The following is a 27,220-nucleotide window of genomic DNA, read 5'->3' as shown; positions in this document are numbered from 1 at the left end:
ACCCCTCTGCTGGGCCGGGCTCTCTGGATCAGAGCTCTGTCCCTTTGGCTGTTGTGTCCTGCACGCAGCCGGCGTCTCAGCAGCCCTCTTCTCAGGTGAGTTCTGTGGCTCTGGCCTCCAAATCAGCTTTGAGACACAGGATAATTCCGGCTATTGTGATTAGAGGTCAAACGATTAATCGGAATAGGCGATTAATTGGGGACGATTTCAAGTTTTCATAACAATCGGTAATCGGCATTTTTGGACACCGATCATGGCCGATTACATTGCACTCCACGAGGAGACTGCATGGCAGGCTGACTACCTGTTATGTGAGTGCAGCAAGGAGCCAAGGTCAGGTGCTAGCTAGCATTAAACGTATCTTATAAAAAACAATCAATCTTAACATAATCACTAGTTAACTACACATGGTTGATGATATTACTAGTTTATCTAGCTTGTCCTGCGTTGCATATAATCGATGCGGTGCCTGTTAATTTATCATTGAATCACAGCCTACTTCGCCAAACGGGTGATTTAACAAGCGCAAGTGAAGAAAGCACTGTCGTTGAACCAATGTGTACCTAACCATGAACATCAATGCCTTTCTTAAAATCAATACACAAGTATATATTTTTAAACCTGCATACTTAGTTAATATTGCCTGCTAACATGAATTTATTTTAACTAGGGAAATTGTGTCACTTCTCTTGCATTCTGTGCAACAGAGTCAGGGTATATGCAGCAGTTTGGGCCGCCTGGCTCGTTGCGAACTGTTTCTTCCTAACAAAGACTGTAATTAATTTGCCAGAATTGTACATAATTATGACATAACATTGAAGGTTGTGCAATGTAACAGCAATATTTAGACATATGGATGCCACCCGTTAGATAAAATACAGAACGGTTCCATATTTCACTGACAGAACAAATGTTTTGTTTTCGAAATGATAGTTTCCGGATTTGGCCATATTAATGACCTAAGGCTATGTCATTATATTATAATTAAGTCTATGATTTGATAGAGCAGTCTGACAGAGGTGGTAGGCAGCAGCAGGCTCGTAAGCATTCATTCAAACAGCACTTTACTGCGTTTTGCCAGCAGCTCTTCACAATGCGTAAAAGCATTGCACTGTTTATGACTTCAAGCCTATCAACTCCCGAGATTAGGCTGGCAAACTGAAGTACCTATTAGAATATCCAGTAGTCAAAGGTATATGAAATACAAATGGTATAGAGAGAAATTGTCCTGTAATAACTACAACCTAAAACTTCTTACCTGGGAATATTGAAGACTCATGTTAAAAGGAACCACCAGTTTTCACATGTTCTGAGCAAGGAACTTAAATGTTAGCTTTTTTACATGGCACATATTGCACTTTTACTTTCTTCTCCAACACTTTGTTTTTGCATTATTTTAACCAAATTGAACATGTTTCATTATTTACTTGAGACTAAATTGATTTTATTGATGTATTATATTAAGTTAAAATAAGTGTTAATTCAATATTGTTGTAATTGTCATTATTACAAATATATATATATATATATTTTAAATCGGCCGATTAATCGGTATCGTATTTTTTTTGGTCCTCCAATAAATCGGTATCATCGTTGAAAAATCATAATGGGTCTACCTCTAATTGTGATAGGGAGTTTGATAGTGAGGCATATATCTGTACCTGGGGCAAAGACTTTGGGTTTTCCTGGGGCAAAAGTTCAGGATATTTCCAGGCTGTTTCCCGAGACTCTGAGTCAGTCATCAGGGGCTGACACTGTCATGGTTCATGTGGGGCCGAATTACATTATGAAGGGCAGCTCAGAACAGCCTAATATGTATTTTAAAGAACTGATTGGGTCACTGACACCAAAAAACTCCCCATAATATCTGTCCCTCTGCCCTCCCTAAATTGTGGCATTGAACGGTTCAGCAGTCTATGTATGCGGATGACTCAACACTATACACGTCAGCTACCAAGCAACTGAATTGACTGCAACACCTAACAAGGAGCTGCAGTTAGTTTCAGAATGGGTGGAAAGGAATAAGTTAGTCCTAAATATTTCAAAAACTAAAAGCATTGTATTTGGGACAAGTCATTCACTAAACCCTAAACCTCAACTAAATCTTGTAATGAATAATGTGGTAATTGAGCAAGTTGAGGTGACTGAACTGCTTGGAGTAACCCATGATTGTAAACTGTCATGGTCAAAACATATTGATACAACAGTAGCTAGGATAGGGAGAATAAAGCGCTACTCTGTCTTCTCAACAACACTATCAACAAGGCAGGTCCTACAGGCCCTAGTTTGGTCGCACCTGGACTACTGTTCAGTCGTGTGGTCAGGTACCACAAAGGGGGACTTAGGAAAATTGCAATTGGTTCAGAACCCGGCAGCACGGCTGGCGCTTGGATGTACACAGAGAGCTAACATTAATAATATGCACGTCAATCTATCCTGCTCAAAGTGGAGGAGAGATTGACTTTATCACTACTTGTATTTGTGAGAGACATGTTGAATGCACCGAACTGTCTGTTTGAAATACTGGCGCACAGCTCGGACCCCCATGCATACCCCACAAGACATGCCACTAGAGGTCTCTTCACAGTCCCCAAGTCCAGAACAGACTATAGGAGGTGCACAGTACTACATTGAACTCTATTCCACATCAAGTAACTCATGCAAGCAGTACAATTATATTTAAAAAACAGATAAAAATACACCTTATAGAACAGCAGGGACTGTGAAGCAACACAAACATAGGCACAGACACATGCATACAAACACACGATACACACGTACACATTATTTTGTGTTGTAGATATGTGGTAGTAGAGTAGGGGCCTGAGGGCACACACTTAATGTGTTGTGAAATCTGTTGCGAATTTATTGTAATGTTTAAAAAGATGTAGAACTGCCTTAATTTTGCTGGACCTCAGGAAGAGTAGATGCTGCCTTGGCAGGAACTAATGGGGATCCATAATAAATACAAATGACCCCACTGCCACCATGGGGCACTCTGTGCACAATGTTGACATCAGTCTGCCATCTGCCCGGTGCAGTTGAAACTGGGATTCATCTGTGAAGAGCACACTTCTCCAGCATCCCAGTGGCTATTGAAGGTGAGCATTTTCCCACTGAAGATGGTTACGACGCCGAACTGCAGTCAGATCAAGGCCCTGGTGAGGACGACGAGCCCACAGATAAGCTTCACTGAGACGGTTTCTGACAGTTTGTGGAGAATTTCTTTGGTTGTGCAAACCTGTCCAGGTGGCTTGTCTCAGACAAGCCCCCAGGTGAAGAAGCAGGATGTGGAGGTCCTGGTCTGGCGTCGTTACACATGATCTGCAGTTGTGAGGCCGGTTGGACGTACAGCCAAATTCTATAAAACGATGTTGGAGGCAGCTTATGGTTGAGAAATTAACATTAAATGATCTGGCAACAGTTCTGGTGGACATTCCTGCAGTCAGCGTTCCAATTGCCCGCTCCCTCAAAACTTGAGACATCTGTGGCATTGTGTTGTGTGACAAAACTGTACATTTTAGAGTGGCCTTTTGTTGTCCCCAGCACAAGGTGCACCTGTGTAATGATCATGCTGTTTAATGAGCTTCTTGATATGCCACACCTGTCAGGTGGGTGGATTATCTTGGCAAAGGAGACATGCTCACTGAAACAGAGATGTAAACAAATATGTGCACAAAATTTGAGAGCAAAATAAGCTTCTTTTTTTTTTTTAAGGAACATTTCGGGGATCTTTTATTTAAGCTCATTAAACACTTTAAATGTTGCGTTTATATTTTTTGTTCAGTGTAAATAAAAACTAGATAATCAGGTCTGAAAACTAATAGAAATAAATATGAAAACGCAAAACTATATGAACTTTGCCGCCCACCAATCAGAGGCCTTTCAGTAGCATGATATGACAGACAGCAGTAAGGCCCAGGCATGTCAGTCTCACATGGTCTGGAGCACTCAGGCAGATTAGCACATGTGGTCAGGGCTCCTAAAATACATTCCCCCAGAAAAACTGACTGCATGGGCGGCTGTGGGGCCGATCCATCCGTGGTGCCAATGTTCACCCTGTAAATTGTTTTAACTAGTCTCCCTGTACAGGTAGACAGCCTATTTTAAAAGTAATATGCTTGGGGGTGAGGAGAGGATGTCATTGGATTTGTTTTGGGAGGGCATATATGGTTTTGAATAGTTAGAATTTCTAAGGTAATTAATAAAATGTGTGTCTCTAGTAAAATAAAATATACACATCTCAACACATATGTAGGATATTGGATAACATCAAGAAACTCACAGCAGAAGCCTCTAATCAATGTGTTGACTTTCTTTCTGGGTGAACTGCTCCAATGCCCTGGAGACAAATTGCCTGAGGCAACACCCACCACTATGTCCAGTTACTGTAGAGTACACAAAGAAGTCCCCCTACACCCTGGATCCCGCCGTAGTATGAGGGAGTTCAAGGTCATCTCCTGACTTATGTCCGGCTTTGTCACGGGTCACAGGTCAAAAGCCCACAAGATAACACAGGCAGGCGGCTAGCCTGCTACTTAGGTGTGAGAGCTGCACGTTCCAGGCAACATGATCCAGCAGAGGTGTGGTTGGGTTGATTTGCACAAGGAGCTCCACCCCAGGGAGTTGTAAACTCCTTCACATGGACTGACTGCCTGAGATTTAGGACATGTACATACAAATACATATTTTGTCTAATACAAAGTTCCCGGCTAATTCGGACTGTTTCCTTTTCTAAACACGTCATGTTAATCCACAAAGGAAATCGGTTATCATTTATAGCACAGAAAAGTTATCATTCAATGTTCCACAAAAGCGGGAATCAGCCCTTGACGGATTGGTGCTGCTTCAAAACGTGCACTTTACAGAACCGTCGGAAATGGCCACTTCAAAAACCACCCGGCTTCCCTTTGAACCGGTCCGATTTAACATGAACAATGATGGTGCCATTATCTAATATATCCCCTGGGAGAGCTGGAGATAAGACTGGCAGAGAGAGGGAGGGAGGCACCTGTATTAGTCTCAGAAGAGACCACAAAAACCATTCAACTGGATTCAGCCCGTACAAATTTCAGTGACCGCATCATCTGTTCGTTGCATTAACAGAATCTACAAAGGCTTTGGACTGTTTCTATTGGGGAAGATGAATCAGAGAAATTCCTCCCAAGCATGAAAGAAACCTGAGTAGGAGTAGGCATAGATTGTGTTAAGGGGAAAGGGTGTGACCAAGCATGTGGCAAGTTAGTCTGACATAAACCTGACCTCCACATTAAATTATTTTGACAAATGCTTTGTTATGACTGTAAAATCATCAAAGGGTTGTAGGAACCAACACTATTTGACAGACATCTGTGCTGAAAGCACACGGAAGTGTGGTTGACTGAATTATTTCAGAGGCATCGACAACATCCTTCCTTATCTACACACACCTCTGATAAGAAGACATGGCCTACACAAGATTGCATACACAGAGGGTTAATAACATTGTACTACTTTACCAAACGTAATAATTGTATGGGATACAGTATTTCCCTTGTATCGTGGACTGATAGACTGCTTTAAGTTTGTTTTTCAGTTTCGCTGTGTTTCTCTAGATCTAGAAGGTAGGATCATCGTGTGCAGAGCATAATATCTATGCAGTTTAACCAATTAGCTATTGACAACCAATCTAGTCTGATTTGATTGCCTTGCATTGAATTGATAAGACTCAGGTCAATGCTGCCAAATCAGTCTGATCCAATTTGTGAAATAACAACCGTGGAAGGTAACACTCCAATAAACCTGCACACTTTCTAATGAAAGCCCACACAGCCTCATAAACACATTCTTGGCATTGACAAAAGCTTTAGGGGGGGGGGGGGGGTAAAAACAAATGGATGACATAAGGGGGGTGGGGCCAGGTGAGCTTGGTCTGGAGCCTCACTGGATGACAGTAGCTGTTTGATAGGCTGGGCGGGCCAAAGGGAGAGGGGGAGGCATGTGGTTGGTAGTTTCAGAGAATACTTCAGCCTCATACTCTATAGTACGCCTTAATGCAGTAATGGCGCTTTCCCTGAGTACATATAAACAGAGCATTACCATGTCTTAAACTCAGACGTCCCTCAAGCCGCCACGAGCTGAGCAGGTACTATATTTATCCTTTCTCACAGCCCCTCTGCTTCGTTCAGCTTAGTTCAGCCCAGCTAAAAACAGAGATGGGAGAATCTGCAACCGTCACCCATTCTCTTCTTCCCACAGTCCTCCTAGGGAACATGGTGTGGTCCTCACTTTTAGAAAGATTTACTTTCTATGGATCTCCACTTGATGCCGACCCCTGATCCGCAGACCAAACCTGTTTCTCAATCACAAAGGGTCCAGCTCTGAACCCTCTTCACCCACTTCACCCGCCACCCTCCCAGATATTTAACATCCCTCTGATCCCTAATCCCTGGACAGAATCCCACCCTCTTTCCCCTCACTGGATAATTGAGCATATGGTGCTATTTCATGGGCTGTGAGCCAAACTCCCACAGCAGCCCCCACTGCAGCCACGGGTCATAATAGATGCATATCCCCTAGCCACAGGGGCATGATCTGAGGCTGATTCCTGGCACGCAGCCAGATGTGGGACATCACTCACATGACTAGCGCTGCCTGTCTGTCTCAGACAAGGAAAACTTAGAGGCTTGGCTATATTCACCCTGTGACATCCCACTGTTTTATTTCATACTCTCAACAACAGCCACCGTTAAGGTATAGCACTTGGCTGAGTAGGATGGAATCAATGAAAGCCCTCCAGGTTTGGATCACTCACCTGTCCCAGGTCCAAAGTGACGTTCACCTCGTTGTACATAGGCCCCCTGGAGAGAGGCGGGCTCTGCCACCAGCGCTCAGTGCCATCGATGGCGTTACTCACCGGGTGGGCCTTGTTTGGCTCGTTGGAGTTGCATCTGTCACAATACTGTCCCTGCAGGGTAAGGGCCAATGAAATGGTGTTACTCTTGAGCCCAAAACACATATAACCACATATAAATAGAGTCCCACCAACACAAAGCCACACATTCAGTGCATAGTTAACTCGTATTCAAGAGAATGAATAAGCCACAGTCACACATTTGCAGACCGTGCAAGTAATCACATGCATCAAGAAGGCGGCACCGGAGAAGATGGCTGACGTTTTACTTGCTCCTAACCTATTGTGTTTTTATAGTTTTTTTTGCATTGTTTGTAAAAAAAATAAAAATGACATCTTGTACATAATGTTGCTGCTACCGTCTCTTATGACCAAAAATAACTTCTGGACATCAGAACAGCGATTACTCACCACAAACTGGCATCTTTTTTTTCTTCCTTAAACGAGACAAAAGGAACACCTATGTGAGAATGCTGTTTATTGGCTACAGCTCAGCGTTCAACACCATGGTACCCTCAAAGCTCATCAATAAGCTAAGGACCCTGGGACTAAACACCTCCCTCTGCAACTGGATCCTGGACTTCCAGACGGGTCGCCCCAGGTGGTAAGGGTAGCTAACAACACATCCGCCACGCTGATCCTCAACACAGGGGCCCCTCAGGGGTGCGTTCTCAGTCCCCTCCTGTACTCCCTGTTCACTCATGACTGCACGGCCAGGCAAGACTCCAACACCATCATTAAGTTTGCAGATGACACAACAGTGGTAGGCCTGATCAACGACAAGACAGCCTATAGGGAGGAGGTCAGAGACCTGGCCGTGTGGTGCCAGGACAACAACCTCTCCCTCAACGTGATCAAGACAAAGGAGATGATTGTGGACTACAGGAACATGAGGACCGAGCATGCCTCCATTCTCATCGATGGCGCTGTAGTGGAGAAGGTTGAAAGCTTCAAGTTCAAACTTGAACAAACTAACATGGTCCAAGCACACCAAGACAGTCGTGAAGAGGGCACAACAAAACCTATTCCCCCTCAGGAGACTGATTTGGCATAGGTCCTCAGATCCTTAAAAGGTTCAACCATCGAGAGCATCTGGTTGCATCACTGCCTGGTACGGCAACTGTTCGGCCTCAAACAACAAGGCACTGCAGAGGGTAGTGTGTACGGCCCAGTACATCACTGGGGCCAAGCTTCCTGCCATCCAGGACCTCTATACCAGGCGGTGTCAGAGGAAGGCCCTAAAAATTATCAAAGACTCCAACCACCCTAGTCAAACTGTTCTCTCTGCTACCGCACTGCAAGCAGTACCGGAGCGCCAAGTCTAGGTCCAAGAGGCTTCTAAACAGCTTCTACCCCCAAGCCATAAGACTCCTGAACATCTAATCAAATGGCTACCCAGACTATTTGCATTGCCCTCCCTTACGCTGCTCTCTGTTATTATCTATGCATAGTCACTTTAATAACTCTACCTACATACTACCTCAATTACCTCAACTAACCGGTGCCCCCACACATCGACTACCCCCTGTATATAGTCTTGCTATTGTTACTTTACTACTGCTATTTAACTACTTGTTACTTTTATTTCATATTATTATTAATATTTTTTAAACTGCATTGTTGGTTAGAAGCTTGTAAGTAAGCATTTCACTGTAAAGTCTACACCTGTTGTATTCGGCGCATGTGAATAAGAAAATTTGATCTGATTTGAATTGTAGCAACAATGGTAATAGCGATATCTGGAAATACAGTCAACCAATTTCCAGATATACATTAATGATAGCAAGCAATATATAGGCCTATTGGGGCCCTTCTTTGTGTAGGTTTTAAAACGTCTTCGTGTTCCAAAGGTATTGAAACTCCTGAAGGGACAAGTCTACTGTTGAGAGGGCATTCTCATTGGAGAGCTCAGGAGTTAAACACAATGGTGAAAACTATTTCTGGCAGGTGGACAACTTGGTCAGAGCAGGCAGAATTGCCACTGTTCCCCATGGGGGCTATAGTGACTCATTCTGGAACCGGGCTGCAAAAGCAAGGAAGCATGGAGGACCACTCAACTGTTATACCAGTTTAACTGTAAATATGGTATTTCACGTGGGAACATATGTATGTATGGGACGAAAAAAATCACAAGAAAATCACTTGCTTGCAAGGAAACAACTTCCTTACTTTGATTGAATAATACAAATACGATTTATTCTGTGCTATGGGTTGTGTTTCTGTTGGTATCTGTCCATGTTATGTCTTCAAAACAATGCTATTAAGACGTGCACATTAATAGGCTACATGTGTCTTTTACGCATGCACTTATGCCAGCCAACCTATTGCGTAGCTAAAACAAACATTTCAACTGTAAACATTATTATTAAAGGCAGAAAGGTGGTGATCGAAGCGTTTAAAAATTAAACAACAAATAATGAAACCGAAAATGTCGTTCACTCATTACCTGTATCGTTTGACTAGGAAGTCCAAAGGTAGGTCCTCCGACAAGTTTACAGTACAAATCAGATCTCGGTCTCCCCGCTTCATCTTCACCGCAAGTTGCGGTAGCGGATATCCGTGACCCCTCCGCGAGGTTGAAGTACGGGGGGCTCAAACTAAACCCGGTTATTTCGTTAAAAGACACCTGCGCGTAAACGTCCCGCCAAAATAAGAGCATCAAAGTAAATAATAAAGCAACAAGGTGAGCTCTCTTCACCCCCCTCGCCATGTTCCTTCCACCTCTATAATCTCTGTAGATGCTCAAATAACTTGAACTGCGAGTTGCAATTCTATCTAGATCCCCGTGGAATAATACGCAATCTCCACGCATAAAACAATCCAGTCCCCTTGAGCCTGGCGCGGTTCAAGTGTGCTGATGTAAAAGTTTCACTTGTGTCTCTGCTGCTGCTGTTGCCTTTGTCTATGTGCTTCCCCTCTACATGTTCCCTCGTGAAATAAGCACTTGCTCCGGTTTCTCCCTAATCAAACTATGCCACCCGGGGCCGTATCAAGTGTCAATACAGTCATTGGGTGTCACCAGTGAGTTATAGCCTAGGCCCTACTTGACTTGGGGCCAAGGTCTCTCTATAAATTATCCCGTATTAAATCACGTTCAAGCCAAAATAGAAAAAGTATCAGTAACGCAAGAAAATATTTCACTAGACATTTTTGGAGACAAAGTTGACACCAGCTCACAGATATTTTTTTGTGTGCAATTATTTCCAAATACAGCGGTCGTTAACCGATCATTGTGATTTCTGAATCATGGCCAACCTTCAACTGACCACTGATTTGTTTCACAATAAAATGTGAGATTGTATAGTCTAATTATAGTGGCCTAATGCAAAACAGTTATATGACAGTTGCAGGGAACCACTGAGTCTTGATTTGATTTGCTTCAAATAAAATAGACTGCATGAACATTTGTTGACAGAGAAAAACTGGAATGTAACTGGCAATGTTAAAAAAAAACATCCATCAATCCCATCTAAAAACAGACTGCCGTACTGAGCCACACCCAACCCAGATTCATCCAGAGACACACTCCCTTCTCCTGCATACCTTTGCTATTTCCAGTGCCAGGTTTAGTGAATATGTGCAGGCTCTGAACATAGTGGATTATCAACAGATTATATCCTCTACCGAATTAGTCAAATTACAAATGTGGTTTATCTATTCAATTGGGCAACAGAAATAATGTGCTATTTAGATAATATGTCCTATCTGCTCCCACCTTTGTGGACTATTCTTTGCAAGTACAATATTCACTAACTGTATTACCCAGACTACAGGACAGGCAGTAGTCTACCCATCGTTATCACAAACCACTGGTCCTAGAGCGACACCTTGTGGAGATCTACATCAATCTACATCAAGAGTCTCACAAGAGGGGGATTTACAGCACTCCCAAGCACAAAACACACAGCACTGCTGCAGTGTCACATCCCTGACATCCCAGGGCAACAGGAGCTTCTATATCATGTTCTAAATCAGGACACTCGCTGTGTTTAATCCTGTTGCTGTTGATGACCTCACACCGGTAGATCTGGTAAAATAAGGGTAAAATAAAAAATGATATTATGTACTTACTACCAGTGGTGGTAAAAGTACCCAATTGTAATACTTGAGTAAAAGTAAAGATACCTTAATAGAAAATGACTCAAGTAAAAGTGAAAGTCACCCAGTAAAATAGTACTTGAGTAAGTCTAAAAGTATTTGGTTTTTAATATACTTAAGAATCAAAAGCCTTCAATTCCTACTTTATTGACTCTGTCAGGGTACTGACACGGAACCCCTCCACTGGTTTCTTGGGCTCAGTGCTAGTGAATGACGCTCAACCTGTCTTCATCATAAGGGAGGTTTCTGAGTCAAAGGTGAACTTGGTGATTAACTCACTGAAGAACTCTAAAGCCAAAGATGTGTTTGGGCTGGACTCTACCTTTCTTATAAACTACAAAGAGTCACTCATTGGCCTCATTACTAAGGTCACCAACACATATATTGGTCTCGGGGTGTTTCCAAGGGTATGGAAGTCGGCCATAATAACGGCCATCTTTAAATCAGGCGACCCTGCTGACGTGAGTAACTACAGGCCCATTAGTATACTACCTGTGGTGTCAAAGGTTGTTGACAAGTGTGTAGCAGAATAACTGATTGCCCACCTCAACAACAGCCCCTTCACATTACACTCCATGCAGTTTGGCTTCAGAGCGAAACACTCCACAGAAACGGCCAACTGCTTTCTTCTGGAAAATGTGAAGTCCAATATGGACAAAGGGGGCGTTGTTGGGGCTGTGTTTCTGAACCTAAGGATGGCTTTTGATACTGTTAACCATGAGATTCTCATCACAAAATTGTTCAAGTTCATCTTTTCCCCCGATGCCTTGAGATGGATGAAATCATATCTTGAAGGCAGAACTCAGTGTGTCAGAGTGAGCAATGAGCTGTCGCCCACTCTTAGCTATGATGTGGGCGTGTCTCAAGGGTCAATACTGGGGCCCCTCCTGTTCAGCCTGTACATTAATGATCTGCCTTCTGTCTGTACTGGGTCTGAAGTTCAAATGTATGCAGATGATACAGTGATATACAGTATGTGCATGGAAAGAGCAAACAACAAGCTGCACAAGAACTCACTACTGTAATGGTCCAGGTTACAAAGTGGCTCAGTGACTCGTGTTTGCATCTCAATGTGAAAAAAAAACTGTTTGCATGTTCTTCACAAAGAGGGCAACAGATGCTAATGAGCCAGATGTCTATGTGTCAGGGGAGAAGCTCCAGGTGGTATCTGATTTTAAGTACCTTGACATCATACTTGATTCCAACCTCTCTTTTAAAAAGCATGTGAAAAAGGTCATTCAAATAACCAAATTCAACCTAGCTAATTTCCGATTTATACGAAATTGTTTGACTACAGAGGTAGCAAAACTGTACTTCAAATCTATGATACTCCCCCACTTAACATACTTCTTGACTAGTTGGGCCCAAGCTTACTGTACAACATTAAAACCTATTCAGTCTGTCTACAAACAAGCTCTCAAAGTGCTTGATAGGAAGCCCAATAGCCATCATCACTGTTACATCCTCAGAAAGCATGAGCTCCTGAGTTGGGAAAATCTTGTGCAATACACCAACGCATGTCTTGTATTCAAGATCCTAAATGGCCTGGCTCCCCCTCCACTCAGTATTTTTGTTAAACAGAAAACCCAAACATATGGCAGCAGGAAAAGGAAAAGCACCGTGAGTAAATCCGTTTTCTCTGTGAGAGCTTCCCATGTCTGGAATACACTGCCATCAGACACACATAACTGCACCACATATCACACTTTCACAAAATGCATGAAGACATGGCTAAAGGTCAATCAGATTTGTGAACATAATCCCTAGCTGTGTAATGCCGCTTTCCATGTTGTCTGTTGTCTATAGCTTGTGAGGTGTGGAAACACTTTGTTGCTTTTATGAATTTTGTCTTGCTGCTTTTTGTTCTATGTTTCTCTGTCTGTATGCTATGTCTTGCTTGTCCTATGTTGCTCTGCGTGTGCTCACTGCTCAATGATTGTCTATATTGTAATTGTTTTTAATAACCTGCCCAGGGACTGCGATTGAAAATTAGCTGGATGGCTAAAACAGACACTTTCACTGAAACGTTGATTAATATGCACTGTCCCTGTAAAAAAAATAATAAACTCAAAAGTAATTTTAATTGCTAAAATATACTTAAGTATCAAAAGTAAAAGTATAAATCATTTATAAATCCTTATATTAAACAAACCAGACAGCACCATTTTCTTGATTTTTTAAATTTAGGGATAGCCAGGGGCACACTCCAACATTCAGACATAATTTACAAACGAAGCATGTGTGTTTAGTGAGTCCACCAGATCAGAAGCAGTAGGGATGACCAGGGATAAGTGCATGAATTGGACCATTTTCCTGTCCTGCTAAGCATTAAAATGAGACAAGTACTTTTGGGTGTCAGGGAAAATGTATGGATTAAAAAGCACATTATTTTCTTTAGGAATGTAGTGAAGTAAAAGTAAAAGTTGTCAAAAATATAAATAGTAAAGTAAAGTACAGATACAACCAAAAAACTACTTAAGTAGTACTTTACACCACTGCTTACTACATTCCTTTACCCTGGCACTTTATTTGGATTTGATGTAGACTTTTTTCTCTGTTTTATCCCCATTAGGGGAGTTTTAAACTTCCTCTTTGCATGAAACTTCCTCTTTGAGGCGGCAGGGTTGCCTAGTGGTTAGAGCGTTGGACTAGTCCCCGAGCTGACAAGGTACAAATCTGTCGTTCTGCCCCTGAACAGGCAGTTAACCAACTGTTCCTAGGCTGTCATTGAAAATAAGAATTTGTTCTTAACTGACTTGCCTAGTTAAATAAAGGAGAGAAGAAATGAAGGACAGATACGGCTGAAGGTTAATAATGTTAGCCTATTATCCTACTGTGAATGTTTTCCTGGGCTGTTGACTATACTTGCATAACAAGTTTGTCATTATGACTCACAGGCAGGCGGGTTTCAGTCTCAGCCCTCAGCATTGTTGTCATTCTTTTCAACAGGAAAGTCTCTCAGACGCATGTGTGCTGTGACGAGCCTGTGAGATAAGCAACAAGTTAATGGCTCTGTGGGTAAACGAAACAGAAAAATCAAGGGACTGTGTTGGTTCTCAGTAGCAACTGACTGCCTGAAAACTTCCAATGGAGCCAACAAATATACAGGTAAAGTGACTGACTATTAATGTAAATAGCACTTTATCTTGGTAGACACATCTATGCTTTCTTGTAAATGAGTAATTTATGTTTATGGGCCTATGAGTTTGATTCCACTTGTCAGAGTGAGACTGTCAAGCCGTCTTGGGGCTAGTGTCATCATAGAACTGTAGTCAAGCGTGTGTTTCTTGTATTAGTGTTGTGTTGTCACTTTTGAGAAGCTGATCAACTTGTTTACTTACATTCAAACAAACTAAAATAGTACAGTATGTTATAAAGAGAAGGTCTATTGTGAATTTGTACTGTACGTGCAATCGCTACACTACAGCTATTGGTTTCATTAACGAAGATGAGCTCCCACATTTGAGATATATCTGCTGGACAACAGCTTGTTCCAGAGCCAAATAAAGCCATTGTGAGCCACTTAAAATAGTGTTTCACTTTAACACAGCTAAGAGAAATTCAGTAGTGGCTTGTGATGCTGATGCTCCATCTCCATGTATTCCATGATCTAATCAGAGCATAATAATGCTATGAGTCTGTCTTGTCAGGTAGCCTAAAGGTTAAGAACATTGGGCGAGTAACTGCAAGGTCACTAGATTGAATACCCAAGCCAACTAGGTGAAAAATCTGTTGATGTGCCCTTGGGCAAGGCACTTAACCAAACTTGCTCTGGATAAGAGCATCTGCTAAATGACAAACATGTCTCACTCAAATGAAGCAATGAATGTAGACATAATAGGAGACTATGTGATGAACAGTGACAGTGAATGATGCTGTGACTAAGTAGCAGCAGTGCCCAACTCCTCCTACTTTCTTCTGCCACACTCCTCCCTCTCTCCTACACTTTTCTGCCCAATTCATCCCTCTCTCTCCCACTCCTTTCTGCCCAACTCATCCCTCTCTCTCCCACTCCTTTCTGCCCAACTCATCCCTCTCTCTCCCACTCCTTTCTGCCCAACTCATCCCTCTCTCTCCAACACTTTTCTGCCCAACTCATCCCTCTCTCTCCTATACTTTTCTGCCCAACGCATCCCTCTCTCTTCCACTCCTTTCTGCCCAACTCATCCCTCCCACACTCTCATTTCAGAAAGCTATAGCTGTAGCACAGAAAGCCTCCCAGGAGGACCAGGCTGGGAACTACACGGAGGCTATCAAATCTTACCAACACGCTGTCAAGTACTTCCTGCACATTGTAAAACGTATGTAACCATCACTCCTGAAGAAATGGACCAAATGTCATACGGACAGGACATGCAATTCAGTAGCCGCAGAATTGTAAAGGGATCTGATGCTGCAAACCCGTTAGAGCATGGCTAGTGTAAAGTTCAGCAAGGAATTTTTCAACTAACCTGTTCTTGGCAATACTTTCTTAATTCTCGATTTGGAAGAATAGTATTTTATAAATGTTCGTATACAGTTGCATGTGGTTCTCAAAAAAACGGAGAAAAATCAGGAAAGATAATAAATACACGTTTTGTATTGCTAAACTTTACACTAGCCAAGATGTGAGGGGTATGGAGCATCACATATGGTAATTTGGGGCAACTAGACCCCCTTTAGCAAAATGTCTAACTGCTGACCCCAAAAAAATCTTAGTTTGGTTAAATGTGGCATGTGGATGTTGGCCATGAAGGACGGGGAAAACAAACTATGAAGGAATATAAATGGCTACAGTTGACACGTGTCTTTTTATTTAATAAATAAATCAAAGGGGCATCCAGCTATCGGGAAGAAGGCAAGATCAGGTGGGAACATTCTAGCCAATGATCTTTTGTAGAAAAATATATCAATACACCCGTAACAACCTAAGCATTATAAAACTTATATTCAATCAAATAAGCCTCACCTATCAAAATAGCAATTCACTTTCATCTTGACCAAATTCAACACTCTCTCATTGCTCCCCAAACAAAAACTTGGTCTGCTTAACTCTATAATGCTTAATCTGCGTGAACAGATTGTGGGCGGAGTCGACCCTCTCACTTTGCCTCTTCCTCTCTGTTGTCAGTCAGTGTCCCACGTGGGAGAGCCGTGAGGCTGCTGGTTTGTTTGGTGGCCTTTCAATTGATTTTGAATCTTTAGTTTGAGCATGCTTTTTTGTAGTTTCCTTTATTATATATTTATTTTGGATCGAATACTAATCTGCTTGGACTGGCTGACCATGGAAGTCATGACTGTGTTAGCCCTGGACTAGTCTGATTAATCAGGCTGTAATACACAATTCATTTGTATATACAGCCTGAAACGAATGGCTGAAAATCATGTAAATGTTCCTTACAAGCCAGAATGTTGAATAAAATTACATTTAAACGTACTTTACCGGTTGTCTGTGGGGTTTGTACTTCAACTGCTCAACATTTTTGACAAAATTAGGATAAACAATACTTTTCTGTGGATATTTTATCTCAAATTTCAAGCAGATGAAGGACAAACCGCACAGACAACCGGTAGAGTAAGTTTAAATGTCATTTTATTCAACATTCTGGCTTTTAAGGTTACGGTCTCCTTGGGTGGCAGGTAGCCTAGCGGTTAAAAGCGTTGGGCCAGTAACTGAAAGGTTGCTGGTTTGAATCCTGGAGTTGACTAGGTGAAAAATCTGTCAATGTGCCCTTGAGCAAGACACTTAACCCTAATTGTTCTTGTAAGTTGCTCTTGATAAGAGTGTCTGCTAAATTACTAAAATGTCATGTACATTCATTGCATACGCTTACTTCTCACCTTTATTTTCTAATCAGGTTACAGGCCATGTAGCTTGGCCTAAAAGGCTCTGATGGTCAATCCGATGGCTGCTGTGGCCGTGCAGCACATTTCCTACGATGTGGCCTCCGCATAAATCAAAGCATTCATCCTTCGCGGAGCAGAGCTGTTGTCAAGAAAGGTAGTTTGTGTTTATACAAGGACCTCCCGCCCCCACCTACTGTCAACCAATCATGTCAATGCGAAGCGATACAGAGCCCTCCGCGAAGATACAAACTTTGAGCGGCACACGGCGATGCGGTACAGAGCTCCAATTAGCGTCCCGAGGCACTGCAATTCCCTCTGTACGGAGCCTCCTGTTTGCTTTGGTGGAGCAAGCAGAAACGGGCTTTAAGACCCCCAGGCATGACAAGTGCAGCAAAATCAGTAGGCTAGTTATTGGTTTCGTAACACTTTATTAAAGACGGATTAAAATGTTTCTCTCTAAGCAATTTGATTATTTATCTTTAGGCTCCCCTAATATATATCTATAAAGTTTATAGATCTAACTTCATTGGATTATGCATAACTTTTTCTTATTTATGAAATATTAGATCAATTTACCTCAATCATTTTGTTGGAGTGATTTTATTAGACAGATTAGTTGAGCAAGAGTAGTGGTAGGCACGAAACGTGGCGATGCTTTCAAATTATGTAGGCAACGCCACGCACATTTACGTGGCAAAGGCACGTACACAAGACGGAAGTACATGCATGTGAGGCATTCATGTAACCGAAGCCTGCAAGAGTTTACATGGTTTCAAATCAAATCAAATCGTATGTACCAGGTGATAGAAATGTAAACGGCAGAACCAACACTAAAAGAAGTCGGGTAAACAATACGTTCTTGTGGGTGTATTTTGTCTCAAATTTCATGCTGCTGAAGGACCGACCGCACAGACAACCGGTATAAGTTCAAATTTTATTTTATTCAACATTCTGACAATTTTGCATTGCTATGTTTCGGACTGTACAATCAGAGGTGTAGGCTACATAACCAATGAATTGGTTGAAACCTCCTTTACAAGCTAAAGACTATACACACATCTAGAAGCAGACTATCATAACATCACACAATATTAACAGGCCTTTCTCAAGCAGACCGGTAGGTGCATTTTCAACACGAGAGACAGGCTCATAGCCATGGGAAGTAGGGTTGCTGAGGGTCCTGCAGCACCCCTTGATAAATCTAAATAAAATATTTTAAAATGATAATACATTAACAAAATGACAGAAGACTCTGGGGAAAAAAGAGGTACACACTTCTCAAGCATCTGCGGGTGGGCACGCAAGGACCTGTAGGAGCAGAGCTCGAGAAGGGCCAACGTGAAGTCAACAAAGTATCAGAATTAATGTTAAACTGAAGAAAATAATTTAGCTGGAGATTCAAAAATAACTGGAGACGTTGCTAGCCATAAGGGGAGTATTTAGCAGTAGTAGCCTGCACAGAGAGGAAGGATGGATATTGGCATGTCAGTGATTACCATGTGATGTGCAGCCTACCCTTTGCCTGGCTACCCAAACTCCTTGCTCTGGGAGAAGGTTGCAATTGTGGCAGCAATTCGGATCGTTCCTGCACGTAGGTATTCCAGCATCTGCAGGAACCCCTCTTTATACTTCTATTAACATCTGCTAACCATGTGTATGTGACAAATAAAATTTGATTTGATTTATTGGTCCATTTTTAAGCAAGGATGGCAGTCTCAGCCTGAAGTATGTAGCAAACAAAGAGCAGTGGAAGAATTCCGTTTGAGGCATCAGGCAAGCCGAAACTATGGTCTCTACAATAACCTGTGTCACCATCAACAACTTAAAACTCCTCTCCTCAGGTGAACCACAGGGCAAAGAGGGCAACCAGAAGATCAGGGAAAAGTGTAAACTATACCTGGACAGAGTGGAAGAACTACAGGAGTATATCGAAAATAAAGAGGTAATTAGACAGTGGAACATTCTATAAACAATTTATGCTAAAATGTCGGTCATTAACGTTGTCCAATGCATATATTCAATTATATTACGAATTCCTAATTATATGGTCCGATGTAAATGCCAGTGTAGGCCTAAACCTATGTCAGTCTAATTGGATTGACAGTTTTCCATTAATCTTCCTGGCAACTCTATGGAGGTAAGGATATAGCTAATAGGAGATGTGCACTCTGCATATCCTTCACATGTCAACATGATCCTAACCCTACACATTTGACATTTCATCCGTCTACAATATTATATTGCCACCCAGAGATGGGTGCGTCTATGAATGACGCGGACATTTCCCGGTCACGTGAGAATTCTAAGAGAATCAACTCCGTGTCTGATAACGCGGAAGTGTATTATTTTGTATTTATTAATGTATAGTTATTCAAAGATCTAATAAAAGGCTTGGATATCGACTTTGCCGGGCTGCAATTTAAGTATTAACAAATAAAGGGCCTGTTCGTTGCATTTTTAATTTTTTACAAGTAATCATATGGCTGCCAACAACAATTTACAGGTAAATTGGGAAAGCTAACGTCGGCTAGCTACAGTAGCTAGTAGTTAGCAAAAGGGCAAACCACCCAGTTAGCATGGCACTAGTTAGCGAACGTTTGCGAGCTAACTATTATTTGTAGATCTACTGTGATTAATTTTTTCTAAGTGTCGTTAGCTAACTGATTGTTATCTATCTGGCTACGGTAATACGCTAACTTGTTAGCTCGGACGCTAGCTAGCGGAATTGTTGTTTTTTGTTGCTTCGAGGTCGCCAACTTGAAAGAACAGCAGTTAATGTTGACAGTAGTCACTATCAAGTTATTTTAAGCCTGATTGAAGATGGTTAGTTAACATCAGCTTGCTTTGATAGCTGTCTCGTCTTGGCCTTGTTGGAAAGTTGACCGGTTCATTTTTAGTTCTAAATGTGCTCCCCTCCGCAACAAGGCCAAGACGAGACAATCCGAAATTTGAATAGCAACCAAGTACCTTGATAATGTTATTAACTAACTACCATTAGCAAAGCTAGTGTCGTGAGCTGATTGTTGATATAGCTAACGTTAGCTAAGCTTACTGTCTGAATATGTTAATTAACTAGTTAATTGGATTAGCCTATTTGATTTAGTCATGTCAAACTTTTTGTAGGAAGTGAAATTGCAACATACTCTGTCTTACAGGTGGTCGGTCACATTTTGAGCTATGTATGTGCCATGTAGCACTTCATGGAACATGTACATACACAGCTGTAGCTCTACATAAAGCCTTGCATATGGGGTCAATGTTTTTGATATATAGGAACAGTTACTATACTTGCTTCTAGTTACTGTAATTAGAACTACGTGCTTGTTATGCCATTGCATCAAAGAGTTATTTAATTGTGATTGACCAAATCAAATTTATCTTGCAGTGAATCCTTTCAATTTGTTTTTACTGTTGTCTTTGTTTTTTCATAATGTTCTCATCCCTTTTTTCAGAAAGCCATAGATCTGGCCAGCAAGGCGGCCCAGGAGGATAAAGCTCAGAATTACGACGAGGCCCTGCGTTTATACCAACAAGCTGTTCAGTACCTCCTACACGTAGTGAAATGTATGCTTTAAGACAACTGGATATTTGCATAATGCTCTTTTCTCTTTTAGGGTTGTAATAGTCTCTGGATTGTTCAGTCCATTGGTTTGTGTGGAGTTGTTTATCACCACCTCTGTCTCATATAGGCTAATGGGGACATTTTAGAATCTCACTACAGTAGTGACCTGTCAAAGGTATCTGGGCAACTATTGGAACCTATCAGATGAATCTGTCCAGTGTCTACTTCTACTTATCAGCAGAATGCATCATTTTTTTCCATTTCACAGAATGTCATAGTCTAGGGGAGTTTACTGTAATTGTGATTTATTCATACATTTTCTAAATAAAAACAGATTCTTCATATGGTATTTAATAGAATTTGTCCATTTCTCTCCTGCCAGATGAATCCCAGGGCGATAAAGCCAAACAGAGCATCAGGGCCAAGTGTGCCGAGTACCTGGACAGAGCAGAGAAGCTCAAAGAATACCTAAAGAAGAAAGAGAAGGCTCCACCTGCCAAGCCTGTGAAGGAGTCCCAAGCTGATGACAAAGGGTGTGTGCAGGAGCAGGCTTTGTTATGTGTGAGAAGGGTTTAGCCTGTTATTTGGAATGTGATGAGTCAACCTATTTGGATTATTATTGTGCAGGAATGAGAGTGATGAAGGAGACAACCCAGAAAAAAAGAAGTTTCAGAACCAACTTTCAGGTTAGTTATCACTTACAAAGTGAAACTACCACAGTATGTATCACAATACTGACATACTATAGAATTGTGACAAAGGTTATTTGGCTCATTTCCACTTTACTTTCAGTTTTCCCATATCCTGTTGAGATGTCTAACTCGTTTACATTGGCTTGTGAAAGTATTCAACCCCCTTGGCATTTTTCCTTTTTTTTTGCCATACAACCTGGAATTTAAATGTATTTTTGGGGGGTTTGTATCATTTGATTTACACAACATGCCTACCGCTTTGAAGATGCAAAATATTTTCTGTGAAACTAGACAAAACAGAACTTGAGTGTGCATAACTACCCCCCCCCCCCCCCAAAAAAAAAAGTCAATACTTTGTGGAGCCACCTTTTGCAGCAATTACAGCTGCAAGTCTCTTGGGGTATGTCTCTGAGCTTGGCACATCTAGCCACTGGGATTTTTGCCCATTCTTCAAGGCAAAACCACTCCTGCTCCTTCAAGTTGGATGGGTTCTGCTGATGTACAGCAATCTAAGTCCTACCACAGATTCTCAATTGGATTGAGGTCTGGGCTTTGAGGGATAACTTCTTCAGGGTTATCTTTGGTCTCTTTGTTGCCTCTGATTAATGCCCTCCTTGCCTGGTCTGTGAGTTTTGGTGGGCGACCCTCTCTTATCAGGTTTGTTGTGCTGCCATTTCCTTTCCATTTCTTTATAATGGCTTTAATGGTGCTCTGTGGGATGTTCAAAGTTTCAGATATTGTGTTATAACCCAACCCTGAGCTGTACTTCTTCACAACTTCGCCCCTGACCTGTTTGGAGAGCTCCTTGGTCTTCATAGTACCGCTTAGTGGTGTTGTAGACACTGGGGCCTTTCAGAACAGGTGTAGCTATACACTGAGATCATGTGACACTTAGATTGCACACAGGTGGACTTTATTTAACTAATTATGTGACTTCTGAAGGTAATTGGTTGCACCAGATCTTATTTAGCGGCTTCATAGCAAAGGGGTGAATACATATGCAGGCACCACTTCTGTTTTTTCAAATTTTTTTGAAACAAGTTATTTTTTTTATTTCACTTCAACTATTTTGTATTTCCATTACATGAAATCCACATAAAAATCAATTAAAATGACATGTTGTAATGCCACAAAAATAGGAAAAACGCCAAAGGGGGTGAATACTTTTGCAAGGCACTGTATTTTTAGATTTTCACATGAAGGTGACTGATCATTTTCCTTCACTGTAAAATGATTTGTATGTTCCCATCATACTGGATGTGTTTTTCAGGGGCTATCGTTATGGAAAAGCCAAATATCAAGTGGAATGATGTTGCCGGATTAGAGGGAGCCAAAGAGGCCCTGAAGGAAGCTGTTATTTTGCCAATCAAATTCCCACATCTTTTCACAGGTAACGTAGTGTTACTGCCTCAGATCGCCACAGAATTAATGAGGAAAGAACAATTTTGAATGTAGGAAAAACATGCTGAAACCTCCACTGTTGGAACATTTGATCAGCCTTAGGAATATACTGAAAATAAATGAATCCATTCATTCTTGTATAGTATACAGTCAATTGGTTATTACCCTTCATTCATTTGTTAATGAAAAGCTTAGTCTATTTCTGCCCCAATGTTATTCACGACCTCTCCCAACAACCTCTGTCTGTCAGGCAAAAGAACGCCGTGGAGGGGGATCCTACTCTTCGGTCCTCCTGGAACAGGAAAGTCCTACCTGGCTAAAGCTGTGGCCACAGAGGCCAACAACTCCACCTTCTTTTCCATCTCCTCATCTGACCTGGTATCCAAGTGGCTGGGAGAGAGTGAAAAGTGAGATTTTACTCTTCATCCAGGGAAACATGGGGGATTAATTGTGGAGAGACGTAAAGTCCAATGCTGCTGTTTTAATCTGTTTGTAATTTAGACATAATATTAAGCCTAGTCCTGGACTAAATAGCTAATTTAATAGAGATTATTTTAGTCCAGTATTAGGTTTAATCGGTGTCCCGGATACTGCTCACCTTGATGTTGATGCTCCTTTCTCCTCTCCAGGTTGGTAAAGAACTTGTTCACCCTTGCACGGGAGCACAAGCCCTCCATCATCTTCATAGATGAGATAGACTCGCTGTGCGGCTCCAGGAGTGAGAATGAGAGTGAGGCAGCTCGCCGCATCAAGACAGAGTTCCTAGTTCAGATGCAGGGTGAGAGAGCCAGAAAACGATAGGTATCTGGATATTATAGTGGACTGTATTGGTGTTTTGCTCATATTAAGTGAAAATGGTTGTAAATAGTTAATGATAATTTTTCCACAGGGGTTGGGAATGACAACGATGGTGTACTGGTGCTCGGGGCCACCAACATCCCTTGGACGTTGGACTCTGCTATCAGAAGACGGTAATGTCACATTCTTACACTGGCTTAGCCTACCATCTCAACAGTGTACACAAATAACTTGTCCTTTATGATTCTTGACTGTGACACCAAAGCCATAAAAATGTATGATCACTTTTACCACTCAGCTTGAACGTGATTGGTGATACCGTGAACACACTGGACTGAAGCTAGGAAACTCAGCAGCACTGCTTCTTTGCTTTTTTGTTGCTGCTCAGACCTACCCTGTAGATGTATTCTTCTTCCTGTAGATGTATTCTTCTTCCTGTAGATGTATTCTTCTTCCTGTAGATGTATTCTTCTTCCTGTAGATGTATTCTTCTTCCTGTAGATGTATTCTTCTTCCTGTAGATGTATTCTTCTTCCTGTAGATGTATTCTTCTTCCTGTAGATGTATTCTTCTTCCTGTAGATGTATTCTTCTTCCTGTAGAGTATGTGTGATACATTCAGTACAACTCATCCTTAATTATCTCAGGTTTGAGAAGAGGATCTACATCCCCCTGCCCGAGGAACACGCCCGCACCTTCATGTTTAAGCTCCACCTGGGCGCCACCCCCACCAGCCTCAACGACTCTGACTTTGTCACCCTGGGAAAGAAGACAGACGGGTACTCAGGGGCTGACGTCAGCGTCATCGTCAGAGACGCGCTTATGCAACCAGTCAGAAAAGTTCAGTCAGCCACTCACTTCAAGCGGGTACGTCTCCATAATGACGACCATTTGAATAACGTTGTCTATTTATTTTTCAGTGATAATCTTTATATCAAATTTTATTTGTCACATGCTTCGTAAACAAATCGGTGTAGACTAACAGGGAAATTCTTACTTCCCAACAACACGGTGAGGAAAAAAATATAAATAATAGAAAAATAATGACACAAGGAATGAATACACAATGAGTAACAGTAACATGGCTATATACACGGGGTACCAGTACCGAGTCCATGTGCAGGGGTACGAGGTGATTGAGGTAGGGATAGATCATAAACAGTAGCAGCAGCATATGTGCTGAGTGAAAAGAGGGTCCATGCAGATAGTCGGGTTGGTTAACTATTAAGCAGTGTTATGGCCTGGGGTTAGAAGCTGCTCAGGGTCCTGTTGGTTCCAGACTTGATGCATCAGTACCGTTGCCGTGCAGTAGCAGAGAGAACAGTCAGACTTGGGTGGCTGGAGTCTTTGACGCTTTTTAGGGCCTCTGACACCGCCTGGTATAGAGGTCCTGGATGGCAGGGAGCTCTGCCCCAGTGCCGTACGCACTACCCTCTCTAGTGCCTTGCAGTGGGATGCCAAGCATTTGCCATACCAAGTGGTGACGCAGCCACTCAAGATGCTCTCAATGGTGCAGCTGTTGAGATTAATTTGTAACACTGCAAATTGCATTGTTATTGAAGGTAAGAGGGCCATCGAGAGACAACCCCAACATCGTGGTAGATGACCTTTTGACCCCATGCTCTCCAGGAGACCCGAATGGCATCGAGATGACATGGATGGAAGTCCCTGGGGAAAAGCTATGTGAGCCAGTTGTTTGTATGGTGAGTGTAAAAAAATAAAAAGTTATTAATAATACTTTATTAATATTATTCAGTTATCCGTTTCCCCGCCTCAATGGTAATCTGTTTCTGGGAAAACAAGACTGTTGAATAACCTTTTGATCATGTCTCTTTTTATTCTTTGCAGTCTGATATGCTGAGATCCCTGACCAGCACAAAGCCAACAGTCAATGATCAGGATTTGGACAAACTGAGAAAATTCACAGAGGACTTTGGACAGGAGGGCTAAATTGGGTCATTTTAGCCAAACCAAAGCAAATATTATTGATTGTCAAGTGTTCCTTCTCTCCTCTCCGTCTTTTTCCCACTCTCCCCCTCAGGCTCTGTTGGCTTATCACATGACTGCTCTACTAATAGAAATATAATTACTAGAACGGACCTCTCCATTTAAGTAATCTATTTCTTTGGCTCGACTGAGCTTGGTCCATTGGCCACAAGGGGTTAAACAAAGACGGGTATTTTCTTAGATGCTCCCCATGTCCAAAGGATTATGGATCTCTTCACATGTCTGAGGTAGACTAGTCTGAGGTAGACTAGATTGGTGAATGGAAAGCTACATGGCAATTAGGAACATTGGTGCAGCACCTTGGGCTGAATCCTAATATGTAAACAATGCTCAACTCGAGCATTTGCATACATCATGCTTTGAAGTCAATGGGAGTTTTTGTTAACAAGCATGTTAACAAAATTAGAATGCTTCTCTTTGTGTAAAGTGCTTATTTAACTTGCCCAATAAATATCTGAGCTAATTTTCCAATTACCCATCCAATTTCCTTCAATCAAATTGCACCTAACTTTTCAGTGTGAGCACCCATATATTCCACTTCTTTTTGTACAGGATATTTTTCAAATATTATTGGTGGAATTTATGACAGTCTCAAGGTGATGAGAATTACATGGGTTTGGATACTTGAAGCACAGCAAATGTACAGGTGTAGGATCTTAATTTGATCACTCTGTTGCTGCAGGAAATGCAAACTTCTGGTGTATTTAAGGTTTAAAAATACTTCTCAAGTTTGTAATTTCCACTTTAAAATGTCAGACTTGATTTGCCCTAAGGAAAAATGTATCAACACCTGTTGTTGCAGGATTATTTTCCTGCTCTGAAGAACTTTGAAGAATATTAAGATCCTGCGTCTGTATGTCATTCTACATACAGACATTTGTGGGGCTTCGGCTACGGTTAGAATAATTTACACACTCTGGATGGAAGTTGCTTTGGGACATATTTGATATGTACATTTGTTTTTCCCCTCCAGAAGAAAGGCTACTCTGTTCATTGTCATTATGATTCAAACTGTCAGGATCATCAACATTACTGGACCAGAAAAACCTTTATAATATAGTCACGGATTCAATACTTTTTTTCCCCCTGACCATCCACACACTCTACATGTAACCCTTTTGCTGATCTTCCTAACAAGAACTAGAAAGAGATGATGCCGTACTGAGATCCAGTCAAACTGTCTAACAGTGTTGAAGAAACAACGCGACTGATATGTTGGTGTGAATGGAATTTTGTGGGTAGCCTGAAATTGACATTTTAGGCACAAAAGAACACCCTCATGGCATCATGTCCTTTTTGTTATTGCATTGGAATGCAGTTCCAAGCAGGTACTTGGTTATTACCTTTTAAGATGTGGCCATTTTTAAGTGGCAATGCACACCATGTGCCTTCCAAACAAGTAGCAAGATCATTTACATTGTTTTTTTATTTGGAAGTTGATATCCAGTAAGACAGCTATATTGTGTATTTTGTCATTGATGCTATGGAATATATATTTGCACATTTCATGTAAACTGGCTTTAAGGTTGTATATCTCTGCTCTTAGTGTTGGCATTCTTAAGAATTTCAAGGTGTTGGGTACGTCTTTGGTGTGGTCTTCACTTTACTGTAAAACATGTCTTGTAGAGAATGATACAGTATATCAGCGAGTGGAAAAGTCATCAGAATTCCTCTGCCGTGCATATGTAAATAAAAGTAATATTAAGATTTGACATATTTGTAAAGTATTGTCTCAAGTTCCAGGTTGAGGATTCAAAGGAATCTTCACAAATGTCAATCTCTCACTTGACAACAATGAGGAGGATATAATTATTCTTATTGTCAAGTCATGTAGGTATAATAAGTGTGCCAGTAGCGGTGCATGGGTAAAATCACTGGGGAAGCCAAGCCAGAAAAAAAAGCCATATTACAACCTATGTGTTGTGATAATTGAGTTGTTTGCTCT

At 41.6% G+C, this 27,220-nt stretch overlaps 2 protein-coding genes across 6 annotated transcripts in view; one reads left to right on the top strand and one right to left on the bottom strand.

Moving 5' to 3' along the window:
* Positions 1 to 9,822, bottom strand: part of LOC139376128 (laminin subunit alpha-3-like) — a 103,913-nt gene extending 94,091 nt beyond the window's left edge. The window contains exons 1-2 of one of the 2 annotated variants that reach the window (XM_071118344.1): positions 9,339 to 9,822; positions 6,794 to 6,946 (exon numbers count right to left, since the gene is read on the bottom strand). In XM_071118344.1, coding sequence (XP_070974445.1) covers positions 6,794 to 6,946; positions 9,339 to 9,704 — 519 coding nt within the window. In that variant the 5' untranslated portion in view covers positions 9,705 to 9,822. The remainder of the gene's footprint in view (positions 1 to 6,793; positions 6,947 to 9,338) is intronic. The other variant, XM_071118345.1, reaches the window with a different exon arrangement.
* A 3,780-nt stretch (positions 9,823 to 13,602) lies between these two features.
* LOC139376127 (vacuolar protein sorting-associated protein 4B) lies at positions 13,603 to 26,989 on the top strand. 4 transcript variants are annotated; one of them, XM_071118341.1, is made up of 14 exons: positions 13,603 to 13,797; positions 13,940 to 14,098; positions 15,180 to 15,291; positions 18,658 to 18,758; positions 20,269 to 20,380; positions 20,761 to 20,911; positions 21,006 to 21,064; positions 22,341 to 22,460; positions 22,722 to 22,878; positions 23,101 to 23,249; positions 23,361 to 23,442; positions 23,916 to 24,135; positions 24,831 to 24,971; positions 25,117 to 26,989. In XM_071118341.1, the coding sequence occupies exons 2-14, from the start codon at positions 14,078 to 14,080 to the stop codon at positions 25,216 to 25,218; spliced, it is 1,527 nt and encodes a 508-aa protein (XP_070974442.1). In that variant the 5' UTR covers positions 13,603 to 13,797; positions 13,940 to 14,077; the 3' UTR covers positions 25,219 to 26,989. The 4 variants fall into 4 exon arrangements, with proteins under 4 accessions (XP_070974442.1, XP_070974440.1, XP_070974443.1 ...); XM_071118339.1 differs by having other exon boundaries at positions 13,605 to 13,658; XM_071118342.1 differs by lacking the exons at positions 13,603 to 13,797; positions 13,940 to 14,098; positions 15,180 to 15,291; positions 18,658 to 18,758 and adding an exon at positions 19,097 to 19,319 and having other exon boundaries at positions 25,117 to 26,987.
* Positions 26,990 to 27,220: the final 231 nt, after the last annotated feature.

This window comes from Oncorhynchus clarkii, chromosome 20, assembly GCF_045791955.1.
Source record: "Oncorhynchus clarkii lewisi isolate Uvic-CL-2024 chromosome 20, UVic_Ocla_1.0, whole genome shotgun sequence".
Classification (NCBI taxonomy): Eukaryota; Metazoa; Chordata; class Actinopteri; order Salmoniformes; family Salmonidae; genus Oncorhynchus; species Oncorhynchus clarkii.
The sequence above is the reverse complement of the archived record's forward strand: the minus strand, read 5'-3'. Positions and strand labels throughout refer to the sequence as shown.